Genomic DNA, 21,567 nt, shown 5'->3' with positions numbered 1-21,567 from the left:
ACGCTGACTGGATTGAACGAAGCAACACCTAGTGAGAGAGGGTGTTGTGGAGGAAGAGACAGTAGGGTCTCTGCCAGGGGTGGGATCCTGGCAGAGGCTTGGCATTGGAAAGAACGTAACGGGACCGTGCCTGCTCAGCATAGCGGCGGTGCCCAAGAAAGGACTAGAAGCGAGATAGATTGTGCTGAGTGAGAAACGAGATCAAGCAGACGGAGAATACCAGCAGGGGTTTTGTTGAAAGAGGCAGCACCTTGCTGAGGCGCATTACCGGTGGCCGGAACGCCGAGGGAGTGGAATAATATACAGCTTTAAGCCATACTCCAAACAGCGGCAGGACAGTCAGTCTCAGGCGGGCTGTCTACCACATATCACCTATGAAGTCTTGGGGGGCAATTGCGGGAGAGGGGCGTCACTAGGGTCCCGGAAGAACTCCAGGCCTACCTGACAAACGGGTGCCGTTCCAACCTGAATAACAGGGAGGGATGGAATAAGAGAGGAACATCTAATCGAGTTGTGAGGGAACTTAAGAAACAGACACAACAGTTGTGGGGTACTTTCCGTGAGCACAGCAGGGAAGGACTACAACACACAGCGCTAAGAAGGAAGGCACTGATTTCCACCTGTGAAGAGAACTCTGGAGGTGCCATTGGACCGGCCGGACTTGCGCAGCCTGGTGAACCGTATTCTGGACTGAGGACTCAGAGATCTCCAGTAAAGAGGTAAAGAGACTGCAACCTGGTGTCCTCGTTATTTACCGCGACCTACACCCCACAACTGCACCGCTACACCACCGTTAACACCACCTACTTCACCGGACGTCCCCCACTGACGGACAGGGCCACGGACCGGGTCTAGCCACCGTGACAACCCCAGGACTGAGACCTAGAGGCCCGGCTCCGGGTACCCCTCGGCCCTGCGGCGGTGTGGGGGCGCCGCAGATAACGCTGTTGCATGTTGCGGGGGCTACCTTCAAACGACGACGGGAGGATTACTGTTTTTCCAATTGGAATTCCCTTTTCAATTGATTGTTTTTGCAAATGTTCTTGAAGAACGCAGTAGTCTTCAACTTTAAGTTGTTTTTGGTTCATTCTTATGAAATTTAGACGATTAGCTTCAATTTTAACATATGCGTCAACTAAGTACTGTTGTGTCAGTTTCCCACAGTTTAAAATAGGATTGAAGTAATTTCGGACAGACAGACGAAAACTGTAGTATTGCAGCTGTGTAATTCTTCTTGAAGTTCCTTGTTGGTTTAGGTTTTCATGCCACCCTTGTTCACCTCTTGGAAAGAATAGCGGATACAGAACAGCATCAAGGTTGCTGTGCAAAATGCTAATTCGTTGTGTCTTAGGAACCAAAGGATTGTTTTGGTCTGGCTTAAGATGGACTAATATATCCCTTTGAATAGGAGGTTCTCCATCATCGTTTTGAAAAACAACTGCGACCTCACTGACACGTGGTTTGTTGTAAAGTCGAGGATTCTGTTTACGTTCTTGTTTAATGGCCATGACAATAGAAGGCATTTTAGTACCATTTTGTATAGCCCTCTGTTCCTCCTCAGCTTGAACGTCTTTTAGCATGCGATATGCGGCAGCAAAGGGCTTATTTTTTGTAAATGTACAGCAATTTGGTTCATCAGTTCAGCATCACACTTTTCGTTTTCTTTTAGGTTCATCCTTTGTTCTGTAGCCTCATTTGTATCAATGATGTATAATTGTGCAAATTTTGGTGGTTGTCCTATTTCTGGGTGAAGTGTTCCAGTGCGGTGGTAGATCTGGCCGTGAATTTTAAAACAATACGGTCCGAATCCAGGGGGCGGTGCAATGTTGGCACCGAATGAAGCAAACGTATGAGAACTGTTGATGCTTCTGATATTTTCCATGAAATTTCTACTGTGTTGATGCATTCCTTTCATTAACTGCTCAAACAGATCTGAGTAGTGAGGTCTCGGTAGCATAACTTTTCCTTTTTGGCAGCATTGAGTAAACTGATTGTCAGATGGTTTTTCATCAATGAAATTCAGAGAGTCGCATTTAGAGCAAACTGCATTCATATTCCCACAGTAGTGTTCATGAATTGTACTTTCATTGTCTGTTACGTAATGTTCAAGTTGTTGAATAATGTCCTGGTCGTGCCTTAGTTGGTAGAGCATTCGTTTTTTATGAATTTGGCGATCATGTTGTTCCTGTCGTACAACAGTTTGTTGTGGTGTCTCCGGTTGGCGACGGTGTCTGTGAGATTCCGCATCCTGGGCTTGTCTAGCAGCAGTTTGTTGTGGTGTCTCCTGTTGGCGACGTTGTCTGTGAGATTCCACATCCTGGGCTTGTCTGGCGGCAGTTTGTTGTGGTGTCTCCTGTTCCAGATGTTGTCGTTTTCTTGCTGCTGCTGCTGCTTTTCTGTCATCCTCATTGGCGTATTTTCGTTTACGACCCATTCTAAGATAGAAACACAGGGAGATGCCGCCCATACAGGGAGACGCAGGCACGCACCTGTATTGCCAAATTTTTAACACTAAGGTTCGGATACGGCTTTAAAGAAGGCTACTACTTGCAATATAATGCAATTTTATTTCAAAATACAAAATTTAAGGAATGGTATGATTGAAAAGTATGATTACGTACACCTTTGTATATTTTAAGATACAAAGTACATACAGTATAAGGATTAAATTCATATAATGATTAAGTACATATAAGGATTAAATACATATAATGATTAAGTACATATACTCACATCATCCATCACCAAGGAGCTTTTAAACATCATCCGTCTGGAAAATCAGAGAAGCAACACCAAGACAGAGAACCCCTGGAAAATTCACAACACTGCATGGGCGTCCCCAATTATGCAGGTATCACAACACTGTACATGTAAGTACAGGTACACCAGCTTATTCTTCTGTCTTAGTCATGTTTTTCTGGTCTTATATAGTGATTTTCACTTTGTGTAACTCTGGTTTCATCCCGCCCTTCAAGTGGCCAGCTTTCAAGGTGGGATGAGACTGAGATACCATGGAATCATCAGACAATGGGCCATAAACCCATAGATACATAAAAGCCCACAAGGGTTAGATAAAACTACCATAGACAAAGGTTAAATAAACCTTGTTGTACAATAACAAACAAACTTAAAACTGTTTGTAACCTCAAAGGTCTTCAGACAATAAATAAACAGTTCTCAAGATTGTGTCACAATGAGCATTGTCAGTCTGTAAAGGCCCCGTCTCACATAGCGAGATCGCTGCTGAGTCACAAGTTTTGTGACGCAACAGCGACCTCAGTAGCGATCTCGCTATGTGTGACACGTACCAGCGATCAGGCCCCTGCTGCGAGATCGCTGGTCGTGTCGGAATGGCCTGGACCTTTTTTCGGTCGTTGAGGTCCCGCTGACATCGCTGAATCGGTGTGTGTGACACCGATCCAGCGATGTCTTCACTGGTAACCAGGGTAAACATCGGGTTACTAAGCGCAGGGCCGCGCTTAGTAACCCGATGTTTACCCTGGTTACCAAAAAAAACAAACAGTACATACTCACCATCTGTTGCCCGTCAGGTCCCTTGGCGTCTGCTTCCCGCTCTGACTGCCGCCGTAAAGTGAGAGCACAGCAGTGACGTCACCGCTGCGCTCTGCTCTCACTGTACGGCGGCACACAGAGCGGGAAGCAGACGGCAAGGGACCTGACGGGCAACAGATGGTGAGTATGTAGTGTTTGTTTTTTTTGGTAACCAGGGTAAACATCGGGTTACTAAGCGCGGCCCTGCGCTTAGTAACCCGATGTTTACCCTGGTTACCCGGGTGCTGCAGGGGGACTTCGGCATCGTTGAAGACAGTTTCAACGATGCCGAAGTCGTTCCCCTGATCGTTGGTCGCTGGAGAGAGCTGTCTGTGTGACAGCTCCCCAGCGACCACACAGCGACAAAACAGCGACGCTGCAGCGATCAGCATCGTTGTCTGTATCGCTGCAGCGTCGCTGTGTGAGACGGGGCCTTAAATGCTGCTCTGTAATGGTCTGAATGCATTCAGTATATTTCAAAATGGACTCAAAATAGCCATTTTTATATTCACATTACATTCCACCCTTGGCTATTTTGAGCCAAACATTATTTATACAAGGTACCATATCCTCAGGGGATGGTTTTAGTGGATGATTGGCATAAGTATAATAATGTAAGTGTGCACTGTATACAACAGCACAAAGCAATGCATGCACAAATTATAGCAAGAGTACTATTATATGTGAAGTTTTAAGTCACATCTTCTTCTATGTCTTCATCTTGAGTTAATACCCTTATCAGCTTTGTCCGTAACTGTAAAGGGGTCCGTACTGCCACCAGACACGTTTCTAATATATTGGTAGCAGTAGTCTTTGTCATATAAAAATGGCTAGTGTTCATCAGCTGAGCCAAGTAAATTCATAGATTCTCTTTGGTCTTCATTAAGCTCCACTTTCCATGGTTGGACTCTTGGGTTTCTTTCTGAAGATCTCTTGAGTAGTGACCGAACTTGAAAGGACCATGCACTCAGCGGCTGCAACGATGCACCATTTCCAGATTTTGATCTAAAGGGAAAATATATATTATTCTCTGAGATAACACTTGTCTGTTGAGACGAGTTCCCACTTGTCTTGCCCGAGCTTCATAACTATCAGCACATTATTTGCTCCACGAGCAATTACTTCTGCAGGTTCTGGAGGACCTTTGTCCCCCAGATTTTTACACCATCATTGATAGGATGTGAGAATCCAAATCCTTTAGCAAATCTAACCTGATGGGCACGCCTCTGGTCTGTGCCCATAGCTAAGTAGCTTTTACTCCCAGGTGTCCATGTTTCTGGAGTGCCCACTGAGTCAATCCGAGCAGTCCCTCAGTGGTGTCAGTCTTTGAACTGCATTCAGCGACTGATATTTTGGAATGTTCATCTGCTACTGAGTTGAAAAGTCTTTCCAGTGTACCTGAAGCACAATAATCATGAACATTAAACACAGTCACTTTAATTCTTTGCACTTACCCAGAAATCTTGCCACAACTTTCCCCACACTACAGGATTGTTCCATTCAGTAGTAGTAAGCACAAGCACACGGCTCTCTAATAAATTCTGTAATTATAACCTTGCGCCAACTGAACTATTTTGGATTTACATAAATCAAAATGGCCCCCACCCTTGTGTCTACCAAAGCTTTAACATGTTGGCTGTTTTTATTTTTCCAGTTAATCACTAAATCTACATAAGGGCGTCTATCCATTTGTGGGGCTTGGCCAGCTAGTTAATCACTCTTATTTCCCCTCCCCATTGATCCTCCATTTCAGATGAAGGCATCTTGGTAGGAGATAATGATAGCCCCCTCAGTTGGGCTTTGAATTCCTGTATCAAGGATTTCACTTCAGCATAAAGATTCTCAATCCCCAGTGCTGTGGGCTTTGACGGAGACGAAAAGGGAGTGGGCTCTCTCTCTCCCCGTGTCCTCTCTGGCCCCTGCTGTGGAGATTCAGAATCTTTTACTGTAACCTTTTTATTATGTGAAACATCTGACTTTTTATTAATTCCTCTCTTTTGATACAATTTCCACATCTCGTTAGTACCAATCCCATCTACACTCACCGGCCACTTTATTAGGTACACCTGTCCAACTTCTTGTTAACACTTAATTTCTAATCAGCCAATCACATGGCGGCAACTCAGTGCATTTAGGCATGTAGACATGGTCAAGACAATCTCCTGCAGTTCAAACCGAGCATCAGTATGGGGAAGAAAGGTGATTTGAGTGCCTTTGAACGTGGCATGGTTGTTGGTGCCAGAAGGGCTGGTCTGAGTATTTCAGAAACTGCTGATCTACTGGGATTTTCACGCACAACCATCTCTAGGGTTTACAGAGAATGGTCCGAAAAAGAAAAAAAATCCAGTGAGCGGCAGTTCTGTGGGCGGAAATGCCTTGTTGATGCCAGAGGTCAGAGGAGAATGGGCAGACTGGTTCGAGCTGATAGAAAGGCAACAGTGACTCAAATCGCCACCCGTTACAACCAAGGTAGGCCTAAGAGCATCTCTGAACGCACAGTGCGTCGAACTTTGAGGCAGATGGGCTACAGCAGCAGAAGACCACACCGGGTACCACTCCTTTCAGCTAAGAACAGGAAACTGAGGCTACAATTTGTACAAGCTCATCGAAATTGGACAGTAGAAGATTGGAAAAACGTTGCTTGGTCTGATGAGTCTCGATTTCTGCTGCGACATTCGGATGGTAGGGTCAGAATTTGGCGTAAACAACATGAAAGCATGGATCCATCCTGCCTTGTATGGAGCATCTTTGGGATGTGCAGCCGACAAATCTGCGGCAACTGTGTGATGCCATCATGTCAATATGGACCAAAATCTCTGAGGAATGCTTCCAGCACCTTGTTGAATCTATGCCACGAAGAATTGAGGCAGTTCTGAAGGCAAAAGGGGGTCCAACCCGTTACTAGCATGGTGTACCTAATAAAGTGGCCGGTGAGTGTATTTCATCCCTGTGGACGCCATCCTTTATTAAGGCCCTAAACATATATTTCCGTGTAATACGGGTCCTAGGATTGTAATTACTTTTTACATCATCATGCTGCTCTTCAGAGGGAAAATTACCCTTTTGTTTGGGACCCCTATCTCCCAGATCCCTTAACTGTCGAATTGCCTCCAATGTACTGGCGATTGTTTTCCCAGTCTGATTTACCATTAGCGTCATCATGATATGTTTATAAGCTGGAGGGGCATTTCTAATAATACGATTTCTAACAGATACACTTACAACAACTTGCATATAATCATCATAGGTGTTTGCTGAAATAGCATTTTTCATGACCTCCTCTTTCAACCTCTGAGCACAATCTTTCAATGTAAACCATGGTTTTTCATTGGGCGGCCAGTCCGCCTCAGATGGGTATTTATGCTGCAATGCCATAGCCACAACATCAAGCATACTACACACCACATGTGGTCGCTGGATTATCAAAGTACGGAATGCCTCCTTCACTACAGGCTCATGACTGAGTTCGACAAATTTGGGGCCATCCACAGCATCCACCTGTACTCCATGAGCCCCCATCTCCCATAATCTGACTGCCCAAGCTACCAGAGATTCATTTGACTTTTGAGAAAAGCGATCATGAAGGTCATTAAGCTCCTGCTGACTGTAATCCTCTACTGCAGTCTCATTCCGTCTGCCTGTCGCTGTCTCTACAATCCGTCTCCGATATATAGGATGAGCTTTCACTGGGTTAGGAGGAGGATCAATTTCCCTCTTCCCATGGAAATGTTCATCCTCAGACTCGGGATCGGTGATGTTTTCGGAGTCAGTTGAATTCCACACATCACCATCCCACTGATCAGGGTTCCACTGTATCCCTGCTTTGGCTATGGCCAAAGCTACTTTGCTTTTATTCACCTTCCCTCGCCTCTTTCTGCACTTATACTCTGCTACACGTACGGCAGCCTTTTCTGCAACATGCTGATATCCATCACATCTGTCCATTAATAACTTATTCTGACATTGTGCTCTAACCAATGCATTCTGGGCCTCACACAACTGTTTTTCCAATTTCTGGACTTTTGTTAACATACGTATTCTTTCCTCATGCTGTTTTCTATATGCAGACAACAATATCCATCCGCGCCTAGCAATAGCCCCCAACTCTTTACCTTTCTCCACTTTCACTTTCTGTAAGCATGCAACAACATCAGTAGGTTCAGCATCCTTCAAACATGTGTCCCATGCTTCACCCAAACCAGCACTGTGCGACCACTTGGTTGCCAAAATATGATAAGGAGCCTGTTCCCAACCTGGAATCTCAATAGACTCACTCACAGCCACCTTTTTCTTAAAGAGAGGCATGTTTTACAAAATATCACACTATCACCCACAGTCCTGTTAATATTAATAAAAAACTGAGCCTTCTGCGTATCCTGCCGACGACGCCAAATTATGTATTGCCAAATTTTTAACACTAAGGTTCGGATACGGCTTTAAAGAAGGCTACTACTTGCAATATAATGCAATTTTATTTCAAAATACAAAATTAAAGGAATGGTATGATTGAAAAGTATGATTACGTACACCTTTGTATATTTTAAGATACAAAGTACATACAGTATAAGGATTAAATTCATATAATGATTAAGTACATATAAGGATTAAATACATATAATGATTAAGTACATATACTCACATCATCCATCACCAAGGAGCTTTTAAACATCATCCGTCTGGAAAATCAGAGAAGCAACACCAAGACAGAGAACCCCTGGAAAATTCACAACACTGCATGGGCGTCCCCAATTATGCAGGTATCACAACACTGTACATGTAAGTACAGGTACACCAGCTTATTCTTCTGTCTTAGTCATGTTTTTCTGGTCTTATATAGTGATTTTCACTTTGTGTAAGGGTACCGTCACACAGTACCATTTTAATCGCTACGACGGCACGATCCGTGACGTCGCAGCGATCGTATGATTATCGCTCCAGCGTCGTAGACTGTGGTCACACACTTTGCAATCACGGCGCTGGAGCAATGCCGAAGTCCCCGGGTAACCAGGGTAAACATCGGGTTACCAAGCGCAGGGCCGCGCTTAGTAACCCGATGTTTACCCTGGTTACCAGCGTAAACGTAAAAAAAACAAACAGTACATACTTACATTCCGGTGTCTGTCCCCCGGCGTTCTGCTTCTCTCCACTGTGTAAGCACCATAGCCGGAAAGCACAGCGGTGACGTCACCGCGTCACCGCTGTGCTCGCTTTCCGGCTGGCCGGCGCTCACACTGCAGAGAAGCTGAGACGCCGGAGGACAGACACCGGAATGTGAGTATGTACTGTTTGTTTTTTTTACGTTTACGCTGGTAACCAGGGTAAACATCGGGTTACTAAGCGCGGCCCTGCGCTTAGTTACCCGATGTTTACCCTGGTTACAAGCGAACACATCGCTGGATCGCTGTCACACACAACGATCCAGCGATGTCAGCGGGTGATCAAGCGACGAAAGAAAGTTCCAAACGATCTGCTACGACGTACGATTCTCAGCAGGGTCCCTGATCGCTGCTGCGTGTCAAGACACTGCGATATCGTAACGATATCGCTAGAACGTCACGAATCGTACCGTCGTAGCGATCAAAATGGTACTGTGTGACAGTACCCTAACTCTGGTTTCATCCCGCCCTTCAAGTGGCCAGCTTTCAAGGTGGGATGAGACTGAGATACCATGGAATCATCAGACAATGGGCCATAAACCCATAGATACATAAAAGCCCACAAGGGTTAGATAAAACTACCATAGACAAAGGTTAAATAAACCTTGTTGTACAATAACAAACAAACTTAAAACTGTTTGTAACCTCAAAGGTCTTCAGACAATAAATAAACAGTTCTCAAGATTGTGTCACAATGAGCATTGTCTGTCTGTAAATGTATTACAAGAAATGCTGCTCTGTAATGGTCTGAATGCATTCAGTATATTTCAAAATGGACTCAAAATAGCCATTTTTATATTCACATTACAGCACCCTACACAATGGCGGCACTTGACAGCAGTGGAGGACAATGATGATTCCAGAATTCGCGGCAGACTGTGCCCATCGCTGATTGGTTGAGGCCGGCTGGCCTCGACCAATCAGCAAGGCGGGATTTCCGAGACAGACAGACAATTAGACCCTTAGACAACACAATGGCGGCACTTGACAGCAGTGGAGGACAATGCCCGTCGCTGATTGGTCGAGGCCGGCTGGCCTCGACCAATCAGAGACTACCCGTCGCTGATTGGTCGAGGCCTGGGATTTCCAGGACAGACAGACAGAAAAACCCTTAGACAATTATATATATAGATTCTGGCTTGGAGGAGGAGTTAGTTCAGTCTGGACTGGAGTTTGTGTGAGACAGAGGAGGAAGAAGCACAGGAGAAATAAGGAGCTGGAAGAGAGCTGCGACTGGGCTCCCTCCACACTGAAGCTCAGGAAGCGGACACCGGGAGTCCGAGGCTGTGTGGGACTATATTCCCCACAGCAGAAACCAGAGGGCAGGAGATTGAAAGTAACTTGCCCACATTTACACCCTGAGGTACAGCAACATACAGAGCCCAGAGTCACCATGAATAGAGACCTCTATAAAACCATTTGCGTTGCCTACCATGCAGGAACGGTCTCAGGACAGAGAGTGAGAGAGGACCTTGAAAGATGCCATAGGCAGCAAGGGACTATTATACAGCGCGTAGAGGAAGGCTCCCAATCTGACCTGGCAAAGGGAATTTTACTTGTTTTCAGGCTGCCTGGACTCCACCATCACCTGTTGCTGGTACCCTGGACTGTGGCCGTAAACCACCAGTAAACCAGGTAAAGAGACTGCAACCTTGTGTCCTCTGATTATTTCTGGCACCACACTATCTCTGCTAAATACACTGGGAGCCCTGGGACCCAGCTTCACCTGTGGGAAGGCATACCATCCTTGCTGCAGTGCCATCACTCCCCAGAGGACCCCTTTAACCAGCGTCGGTCACCCCTGACCAAATACCACAGGTGGCATCATGAACATTCTTATTTCTAATAACCCCTTTAAAGACATTCCCTTTAATTTGGACTCCCAGGGCCACAGACTGGGTCGCTGCCACTGTGACCACCCCTTTAATGACGACCGGACGCTAGGCCCTGGCGGACGCTCCATCTCCATTGAAGTATATCCACAGATCTGGTTTCAAGGGAGCTTCATAATAGCAGGCATGGGGGTCAGCAGCAGACTCCTGTTGCCATAGCAACCCATTGGCTCCTCATGATCGCGTTGTGCTGTGGTTGATGGGCACATAGAATGATGCAATCCCTTAAGCTGTTAATGCTGTTATCAGAGATTGACAACAGCATTTAACAGGTTAACTGTGTGTCACAACTATTATTTACCACGTATGGGTTAAGCTCAGCTGAGCTGTTTAGCGATATTAATAGTTAAAGAAGAATTAAGTTAATGTTTTGAAATACCCAAGTCAGAGTTCTGACCTTAATTCAGGGGTTGACAACTGTCCAGAATTTCCTGGACAGTCCGTAAAAAATAGGGCAGGTTTTTTTCCTGTCTGTAAAAAGACATTTCAGCTGTCCGTGATTTTTTTTTTTTTTATAGCTCGAGAAGCTTATATAGATTATTATGATTGTAGATAGGAAAAAATGAAGGCAGCACTCCTTATACTCAGGTGAAAAAAATGTGGTTTATTTCAAACCCACATGCTGTGGCAACGTTTTGGCTCACACTGAGCCTTTCTCAAGCAGTGATCCACACACACAGGTGAATATAAATACACTAGATGGCAGCCCGATTCTAAAGAATCGGGAGTCTAGAATCCATATATACTTTATTTATTCAAATGTAAGAATAATACAATTAATAAATAATAGTAAGAAAGAACAAAAAATGGCTGCACTCACCAGCTCTTGACAATTCTTGACAGTACGGCACATTTCTGATTGGTTGCCGCCTGCCGCGAGCGACCAATCAGAAAAGTGCCGCGCACCACGAAGGCATATATCTTTGTCGACCCTGAGCGGGTGTAGGACGCTGGTGACGTCACTTATCTCCGGACATTATCTCCGGACAAAGCCACGGAAGTTGGCACAAATTGCCGGAAGTAGTATTCTAGGCAATTATATATTAGATTTTAATGTTATCAGTGTTTACCTTTGAACGTTTATATTGTATTGTCCTGTCACCAGCCATGTGTACGATTATCGGCCGAAAGCCTCTCTGGAACCAATAATCACCCCATGTAAAGGTATCTTTATAAGTTAAAGATTCAGAATACTATGACTTTTATCATATCCTGAACAGTCAAGTTTTTTATGAACCGTTAAGGTTTCCTGGTTGAAGTAAAAAAAACTCTGAGTGTTTACAGTTTGAAACCATAAAATGTTGAAAAATTATGTCATTCTTGAGTATATCACTCAATGGTGCTCATAAACGTGTCAAATTTGATCTATAATATACTTTAATATACGTTACTTTAATCTTTAATATACTTAAGAACAGGGCCCCAGACATCACACAGGGGGTCTGAAACACCGCACAGTGGTCCAAAATATCGCTGTGCTCTGCCTGGGGCCCCATATGCTGCCTGGGGCCCCTGTGCTCTGCCTGGGGCCCCATATGCTGCCTGGGGCCCCATATGCTGCCTGGGGCCCCTGTGCTCTGCCTGGGGCCCCTGTGCTCTGCCTGGGGCCCCATGTTCTGCCTGGGGCCCCTGTGCTCTGCCTGGGGCCACTGTGCTCTGCCTGGGGCCCCATATGCTGCCTGGGGCCCCTGTGCTATGCCTGGGGCCCCATATGCTGCCTGGGGCCCCTGTGCTCTGCCTGGGGCCCCATAGGCTGCCTGGGGCCCCTGTGCTCTACCTGGGACCACTGTGCTCTGCCTGGGGCCCCATATGCTGCCTGGGGCCCCTGTGCTCTGCCTGGGGCCCCTGTGCTCTGCCTGGGGCCCCATGTTCTGCCTGGGGCCACTGTGCTCTGCATGGGGCCCCATAGGCTGCCTGGGGCCCCTGTGCTCTGCCTGGGACCACTGTGCTCTGCCTGGGGCCCCATATGCTGCCTGGGGCCCCTGTGCTCTGCCTGGGGCCCCATATGCTGCCTGGGGCCCCTGTGCTCTGCCTGGGGCCCCATATGCTGCCTGGGGCCCCTGTGCTCTGCCTGGGGCCCCATGTTCTGCCTGGGGCCCCTGTGCTCTGCCTGGGGCCACTGTGCTCTGCCTGGGGCCCCATGTTCTGCCTGGGGCCACTGTGCTCTGCCTGGGGCCCCATAAGCTGCCTGGGGCCCCTGTGCTCTGCCTGGGACCACTGTGCTCTGCCTAGGGCCCCATATGCTGCCTGGGGCCCCTGTGCTCTGCCTGGGGCCACTGTGCTCTGCCTGGGGCCCCATATGCTGCCTGGGGCCACTGTGCTCTGCCTGGGGCCCCATATGCTGCCTGGGGCCCCTGTGCTCTGCCTGGGGCCCCATATGCTGCCTGGGGCCCCTGTGCTCTGCCTGGGGCCCCTGTGCTCTGCCTGGGGCCCCATGTTCTGCCTGGGGCCCCTGTGCTCTGCCTGGGGCCACTGTGCTCTGCCTGGGGCCCCATATGCTGCCTGGGGCCCCTGTGCTCTGCCTGGGGCCCCATATGCTGCCTGGGGCCCCTGTGCTCTGCCTGGGGCCCCATATGCTGCCTGGGGCCCCTGTGCTCTGCCTGGGGCCCCTGTGCTCTGCCTGGGGCCCCATGTTCTGCCTGGGGCCCCTGTGCTCTGCCTGGGGCCACTGTGCTCTGCCTGGGGTCCCATATGCTGCCTGGGGCCCCTGTGCTCTGCCTGGGGCCCCATATGCTGCCTGGGGCCCCTGTGCTCTGCCTGGGGTCCCATATGCTGCCTGGGGCCCCTGTGCTCTGCCTGGGGCCCCATGTTCTGCCTGGGGCCCCTGTGCTCTGCCTGGGGCCACTGTGCTCTGCCTGGGGCCCCATGTTCTGCCTGGGGCCACTGTGCTCTGCCTGGGGCCCCATAAGCTGCCTGGGGCCCCTGTGCTCTGCCTGGGACCACTGTGCTCTGCCTGGGGCCCCATATGCTGCCTGGGGCCCCTGTGCTCTGCCTGGGGCCACTGTGCTCTGCCTGGGGCCCCATATGCTGCCTGGGGCCACTGTGCTCTGCCTGGGGCCCCATATGCTGCCTGGGGCCCCTGTGCTCTGCCTGGGGCCCCATATGCTGCCTGGGGCCCCTGTGCTCTGCCTGGGGCCCCTGTGCTCTGCCTGGGGCCCCATGTTCTGCCTGGGGCCCCTGTGCTCTGCCTGGGGCCACTGTGCTCTGCCTGGGGCCCCATATGCTGCCTGGGGCCCCTGTGCTCTGCCTGGGGCCCCATATGCTGCCTGGGGCCCCTGTGCTCTGCCTGGGGCCCCTGTGCTCTGCCTGGGGCCCCATATGCTGCCTGGGGCCCCTGTGCTCTGCCTGGGGCCCCTGTGCTCTGCCTGGGGCCCCATGTTCTGCCTGGGGCCCCTGTGCTCTGCCTGGGGCCACTGTGCTCTGCCTGGGGTCCCATATGCTGCCTGGGGCCCCTGTGCTCTGCCTGGGGCCCCATATGCTGCCTGGGGCCCCTGTGCTCTGCCTGGGGCCACTGTGCTCTGCCTGGGGTCCCATAGGCTGCCTGGGGCCCCTGTGCTCTGCCTGGGGCCACTGTGCTCTGCCTGGGGCCCCATATGCTGCCTGGGGCCCCTGTGCTCTGCCTGGGTGTAGGACACTGGTGACGTCACTTATCTCCGGACATTAGCTCCGGACATTAGCTCCGGACATTAGCTCCGGACATTATCTCCGGACATTATCTCCGGACATTAGCTCCGGACATAGCCACGGAAGTTGGCACAAATTGCAGGAAGTAGTATTCTAGGCAATTATATATTAGATGGGCATTTCCTGAAGGAAATACATGGTGCTTGAACAGCGCTACCAGCTTTACAGCAGCACTTTTCACACACGGGACTGGGGGGCGCGCTTACTTTTGCACCCGGGGCCGGGGGCGCGCTTACTTTTGCACCCGTGGGCGCACTTACTTTTGCACCCGGAGGCGCACTTTTGCACCCGGGGCGCACTTACTTTTGCACCCGGGGGCGCACTTACTTTTGCACCCGGGGGCGCACTTACTTTTGCACCCGGGGGCGCACTTACTTTTGCACCCGGGGGCGCACTTACTTTTGCACCCGGGGGCGCACTTACTTTTGGGGCCGCACTTACTTTTGGTGGGCGGGGCTCCTCGGCCTCCGATTTGGTTGGTGGGGCCCCTCGTCCTCCGATTTGGTGGGTGGGGACCCTCGGCCTCCGATTTGGTGGGCGGGGACCGGCCTCCGATTTGGTGGGCGGGGACCCTCGGCCTCCGATTTGGTGGGCGGGGACCCTCGACCTCCGATTTGGTGGGCGGGGACCCTCGGCCTCCGCTTTGGTGGGTGGGGCCCCTCGGCCTCCGATTTGGTGGGCGGGGTCCTTCTGCCTCCGATTTGGTGGGCGGGGCCCCTTATCCTCCGATTTGGTGGGCGGGGACCCTCGGCCTCCGATTTGGTGGGCGGGGCCCCTCGGCCTCCGATTTGGTGGGCGGGGCCCCTCGGCCTCCGATTTGGTTGGCGGGGCCCCTCGGCCTCTGATTTGGTGGGCGGGGACCCTCGGCCTCCGATTTGGTGGGCGGGGCCCCTCGGCCTCCGATTTGGTTGGTGGGGCCCCTCGGCCTCCGATTTGGTGGGCGGGGACCCTCGGCCTCCGATTTGGTGGGCGGGGACCCTCGGCCTCCAATTTGGTGGGCGGGGACCCTCGGCCTCCGATTTTGTGGGCGGGGACCCTCGGCCTCCGATTTGGTGGGCGGGGACCCTCGGCCTCCGATTTGGTGGGTGGGGACCCTCAGCCTCCGATTTGGTTGGTGGGGCCCCTCGGCCTCCGATTTGGTTGGCGGGGCCCCTCGGCCTCCGATTTGGTGGGCGGGGACTCTCGGCCTCCGATTTGGTGGGCGGGGCCCCTCGGCCTCCGATTTGGTGGGCGGGGACTCTCGGCCTCCGATTTGGTGGGCGGGGACCCTCGGCCTCCGATTTGGTGGGCGGGGCCCCTCGGCCTCCGATGTGGTGGGCGGGGCCCCTCGGCTTCCGCTTTGGTGGGCGGGGCCGGGCCCCTCGGCCTCCGCTTTGGTGGGCGGGGTCTCTCAGCCTCCGATTTGGTGGGCGGGGACCCTCGGCCTCCGATTTGGTGGGCGGGGACCCTCAGCCTCCGATTTGGTGGGCGGGGACCCTCAGCCTCCGATTTGGTGGGCAGGGACCCTCGGCCTCCGATTTGGTGGTCGGGGACCCTCGGCCTCCGCTTTGGTGGGCGGGGCCCCTCGGCCTCCGATTTGGTGGGCGGGGCCCCTCGGCCTCCGATTTGGTGGGCGGGTTCCCTCTGCCTCCGATTTGGTGTGCGGGGACCCTCGGCCTCCGCTTTCGTGGGCGGGGCCCCTCGACCTTCGATTTGGTGGGCGGGGCTCCTCGGCCTCCGATTTGGTGGGTGGGGCCCCTCGGCCTCCAATTTGGTGGGCGGGGACCCTCGGCCTCCGATTTGGTGGGCGGGAACCCTCGGCCTCCGATTTGGTGGGCGGGGACCCTCGGCCTCCGATTTGGTGGGCGGGGCCCCTCGGCCTCCGATTTGGTGGGCGGGGCCCCTCGGCCTCCGATTTGGTGGGCGGGGCCCCTCGGCCTCCGATTTGGTGGGCGGGGCCCCTCGGCCTCCGATTTGGTGGGCGGGGCCCCTCGGCCTCCGATTTGGTGGGCGGGGCCCCTCGGCCTCCGATTTGGTGGGCGGGGCCCCTCGGCCTCCGATTTTTCTGGGCGGGGACCCTCGGCCTCCAATTTGGTGGGCGGGGACCCTCGGCCTCCGATTTGGTGGGCGGGGACCCTCGACCTCCGATTTGGTGGGCGGGGCCCCTCGACCTCCGATTTGGTGGGCTGGGCCCCTCGGCCTCCGATGTGGTGGTCGGGGCTCCTCGGCCTCCGCTTTGGTGGGCGGGGCCGGGCCCCTCGGCCTCCGCTTTGGTGGGCGGGGCCGCTCGGCCTTCGATTTGGTGGGCGGGGCTCCTCGGCCTCCGATTTGGTTGGCGGGGCCCCTCGGCCTCCGATTTGGTGTGTGCTCTGCCTGGGGCCACTGTGCTCTGCCTGGGGCCCCTGTGCTCTGCCTGGGGCCCCTGTGCTCTGCCTGGGGCCCCATATGCTGCCTGGGGCCCCTGTGCTCTGCCTGGGGCCCCTGTGCTCTGCCTGGGGCCCCATGTTCTGCCTGGGGCCCCTGTGCTCTGCCTGGGGCCACTGTGCTCTGCCTGGGTGTAGGACACTGGCGACGTCACTTATCTCTGGACATTAGCTCTGGACATTAGCTCCGGACATTAGCTACGGACATTAGCTACGGACATTAGCTCCGGACATTAGCTCCGGACATTAGCTCCGGACAAAGCCACGGAAGTTGGCACAAATTGCAGGAAGTAGTATTCTAGGCAATTATATATTAGATGATTATTAACAATCCTTATTAAACATTATTATACCAAAAAGTGTTTAAAAGTTCATATTCAAATTGATTAATCTTAAAGTGCAATAATATCATCTCAGGATATATCATATAAAGTGTCTTGTGCAATAAAGTGGCTCCCATGTTACATATAATCAACGATAACAGTTAATTAACAATAATTATTCAGTGTATAGATCTGTGCAGAATTAGAATTATATCTCACCCGGTCAGGATTTTCTATTAGCACATGGAGGACGCTAGAAAACGCCATAACTAGCGTTTCTAGATGTTAACTGATCACGTCTCAGCGCATCATCACATCATCATAGACTGCTGGCCAGCCAACAAGCTTATTATGATTGTAGTTATCACCATTTTACACTTAAGTGTGTGATGTTCTATCAGAATGATGGGTTGTAGAAATACATCACTTAAATCATAATGATTTATTACAGTATTTCAATGTGTTAGTAAAAAATATTGACTGATTTTGATAAGTTGTCCTAAAAAAAACCGAAAACCTCAAACTGGTAACCCTACCTTAATCCTACAGGTATTTTGTGGTAGGACTTGTAGTGAGCAGTTCAGGAGAGAAAATTCGCCAACATGAGTTAATGAATCTTTTTTGTAAGGAGGAATTGGCTAAAAGTCTTTTAAGTACAGTAGTTGCTGAAAAAGCAGGTAATAGCAGACACTGAAAGCAAACGTTTGCCACCAAACTCTAATTTCACCTTCAAATTTCCACCTAATAGCCTGACCAGGGATACACAGCAGCTTTGGATGCAACACCTGTCACGTAATCAAGAGCCGCTGCTACATCGCAGCGTAATACTAGCAAATGGCGTTGAAGGAATTACTACAAATAGTTGTAGGAAGTGAAATCTCATTGTATTCTTTGTAAACATGCTTGTCATGCATTCAGTTGTATTGCACTGTGATGGAGCAGCAGTAATGAATGAACCTTGGTCAAGCGAAAGGTGTCACCGTGTAGACCTTATCTAAAGGGTTACATACTTTTGCCAGTCACAGTCATGTGACATCGAATCATTCTCCTCTTTTTAAAAAAAATTACAGTCTAAACGCTCGTTTAGATGTCCGTGCTAATCATTATGAGCATGGAGTGTTACTGCCGTGGCTCCTCTGATCCATGCATGACAGCTTCATTCATTTGTTTGAAGCTGTACCGCTTGGGTCATGAGGCCCATATGCAGTCCGGGCTTTGTGGTCCAATCTCGGATAGATTTGCACAGATGTCTTAATTAACTCTAATATTTTTGACTCACCTGTTTAATTTGGTTCTTTTCATTCACTTTTAGGACTTGTGTTAAAATCTGATGCAACTTTAGGTCAAATCTATGTACAGTGAAGGAAATAATTATTTGATCCCTTGCTGATTTTGTAAGATTGCCCACTGACAAAGACATGAACAGCCTATAATTTTAAGAGTAGGATAATTTTAACATTGAGAGATAGAATATAAAAAATACAATCCAGAAAATCACATTGTATAAATTATATAAATTTATTTGCATTTTGCAGTGAGAAATAAGTATTTGATCCCTTTGTCAAACAAGACTTAATAGTTGGTGGCAAAACCCTTGTTGGCAAGCACAGCAGTCAGATATTTTTTGTAGTTGATGATGAGGTTTGCGCACATGTCAGGAGGAATTTTGGTCCACTCCTCTTTGAATATCATCTCTAAATCATTAAGATTTTGAGGCTGTCGCTTGGCAACTCGGAGCTTCATCTCCCTCCATAAGTTTTCTGTGGGATTAAGGTCTGGAGACTGGCTAGGCCACTCCATTACCTTAACGTGTTACTTTTTCAGCCACTCCTTTGTTGCCTTGGCTATATGTTTTGGGTCATTGTCTTGCTGGAAGACCCAGTCATGACCCATTTTCAATATCCTGGCAGAGGGAAGGAGCTTGTCACTCAGGATTTTACGGTACATGGCTCCATCCATTCTCCCATTGATGCGGTGAAGTAGTCCTGTTCATTTAGCAGAGAAACACCCCCAAAACATAATGTTTCCACCTCCATGCTTGACAGCGGGTATCATGTGAAATGTTTTTATGTGCAATATAATCATTATAATTTGTTATAAGTAACCACAGTTTGGTACTAAGCCTAGGCAACGCCAGGCTCTTCAGCTAGTTCAAAATAAAACAATAAAAAAAAAAATCCACATATTTGGTATCGCCGCGTTCAGAATCCGCCGATCTATCAATAAAGAAAAGGATTAACCTGATCGCTAAATGGTGTAGCAAGAAAAAAAGTCAAAACACCAGAATTATGTTTTTTTGGTTGCCGCGACATTGCATTAAAATGTAATAACGGGCGATCAAAAGATTGTATCTGCATCAAAAGGGTATCATTAAAAACATCAGATCAGCAGGCAAAAAATAAGCCATCACCAAACCCGAGATCACGAAAAATGGGAACGCTACGGTATTGGAAAATGGAGCAATTTTTTTATTAAACAAAGGTTGGACATTTTTTCACCACTTAGATAGAAAAGAACCTAGACATGTTTGGTGTCTATGAACCTGTAATGACCTGGAGAATCATAATTACAGGTCAGTTTGAGCATTTAGTGAACCTAGTAAAAAAGCCAAACAAAAAACAAGTGTGGCATTGCACTTTTTTTGCAATTTAACTGCACTTTAACTATACAACTCGTCCCGCAAACAACAAGCCTTCACACGGCCATATTGATGGAAAAATAAAAAATGTTATAGCTCTAGGAAGAAGGGGAGCAAAAATGAAAACGTAAAAACGAAAATACCTCAGGGGGTTAAGGGGTTAAAGAGAGATTACATTTTTACCTTTAAAGAGAGCCTGCCAGGATGTTTATCATTTATCAAAAACTGATATTAGACAGCTTTTATGGAGACTACTTACCTGTTGTAAATAGTTCACTCCTCTGCACATGACATCTCCAAATACCCAACTAGGAAGTGGATAAAGTGTTGCAGTAAAAGGGACACAACATACCAGGAAGGTTATGTCTGTAGTGGCAAGATTTGCTGTCAAGAGAAAAGATTTATATACTTATAATATGGATTACTGCAAATGTAACACTGTAAATTACAATTTTCTCAAATATCTGCATCATAGATCTATTTAAGTGACAGTTATTTACATTTCATGTGACATGTGACCTCCCCATAGGCAGACCCTATAGTATTAGGCAGACCCCCTATAGGCAGATCCTGTAGTATAAGGCAGCACCCGTTAAAAAAATAAATAACTCTCTTCTTCCTGGGTCCTGTGCTGCTTGTCTCCTGACAGCGGGTGCTGGGCAGTGACTCATCGCACCCACTGTCAGCATTGCCGACGTCAGACTCTGACAGGGGGATGATGGGGAAGGAGCGCAGAGCAACGCTCCCTCCCTCATCATTGCGTTCAGCTGTATTGGCTAAATGCCGGGACAGCTGACCTTGCGATGACAGGCAGGGGGCCCACTGCTGGCACCGGGCCCCCCGCCTGCTCAGGGGCCCCATTTTGGCGCTTTTTAGAGCGCCAATTGGCATGCAGGGATTGTCTGCCATGCACTTTAATACCGCAGCCATCTTTGTTGTGGTATTACAATGATTGGCTGGCCGCACAGCGTCATCAGGTCTATAAGAAACCTGACGCCGCACTGCTCGGCGCATTCTGCTCCAGACTCAGCTAGTGTAGGGAGAGCTACCGCTGAGATAGGGTTAGATTTGTTCTTTTATTAGTTAGTGTGGGTCTACTGGTGTTCAATCCACAAATCCTGTATAAACCAACAGTACTTTTTAGGGCTATTTCGAGGGTATATAGATCATTGTGCTAGGTAGGCAGGAGAGTCTATGTGCACATATCCACATCAGTGCAAGGCATGCAGGCACTGTATGTGAGTATATAGATCTCACTGCATACATACAGTTATATGAAAAAGTTTGGGCACCCCTATTAATCTTAAGCTTAATGTTTTACAAAAATTGTTTTTTTTTGCAACAGCTATTTCAGTTTCATATATCTAATAACTGTTGGACACAGTAATGTTTCTACCTTGAAATGAGGTTTATTGTACTAACAGAAAATGTGCAATCTGCATTCAAACTAAATTTGACAGGTGCATAAGTATGGGCACCTCACCAGAAAAGTGACATTAATATTTAGTAGATCCTCCTTTTACAAAATAACAGCCTCTAGTCGCTTCCTGTAGCTTTTAATGAGTTCCTGGATGAAGGTATTTTTGACCATTCCTCTTTACAAAACAATTCCAGTTCAGTTAAGTTTGATGGTCGCCGAGCATGGACAGCCCTCTTCAAATGATCCCACAGATGTTCAATGATATTCAGGTCTGGGGACTGGGATGGCCATTCCAGAACAGTGTAATTGTTCCTCTGCATGAATGCCTGAGTAGATTTGGAGCGGTGTTTTGGATCATTGTCTTGCTGAAAGATCCATCCCCTGCGTAACTTCAACTTTGTCACTGATTCATGAACATTATTGTCAAGAATCTGCTGATACTGAGAGGAATCCATGCGTACCTCAACTTTAACAAGATTCCCGGTGCTGGCATTGGCCAC

General features: G+C 49.2%; 1 protein-coding gene across 1 annotated transcript in view; it reads right to left on the bottom strand.

The window, feature by feature from the left end:
* LOC143759353 (G-protein coupled receptor 54-like) overlaps positions 1-21,567 on the bottom strand; it is a 222,423-nt gene that overhangs the window by 131,525 nt on the left and 69,331 nt on the right. Inside the window, exon 2 of the mRNA XM_077248943.1 lies at positions 19,907-20,031. Coding sequence (XP_077105058.1) covers positions 19,907-20,031 — 125 coding nt within the window. The remainder of the gene's footprint in view (positions 1-19,906; positions 20,032-21,567) is intronic.

This window comes from Ranitomeya variabilis, chromosome 1, assembly GCF_051348905.1.
Source record: "Ranitomeya variabilis isolate aRanVar5 chromosome 1, aRanVar5.hap1, whole genome shotgun sequence".
NCBI lineage: Eukaryota > Metazoa > Chordata > Amphibia > Anura > Dendrobatidae > Ranitomeya > Ranitomeya variabilis.
Note: the sequence above shows the minus strand (reverse complement) of the source record. Positions and strands in the feature narration are given on the sequence as shown.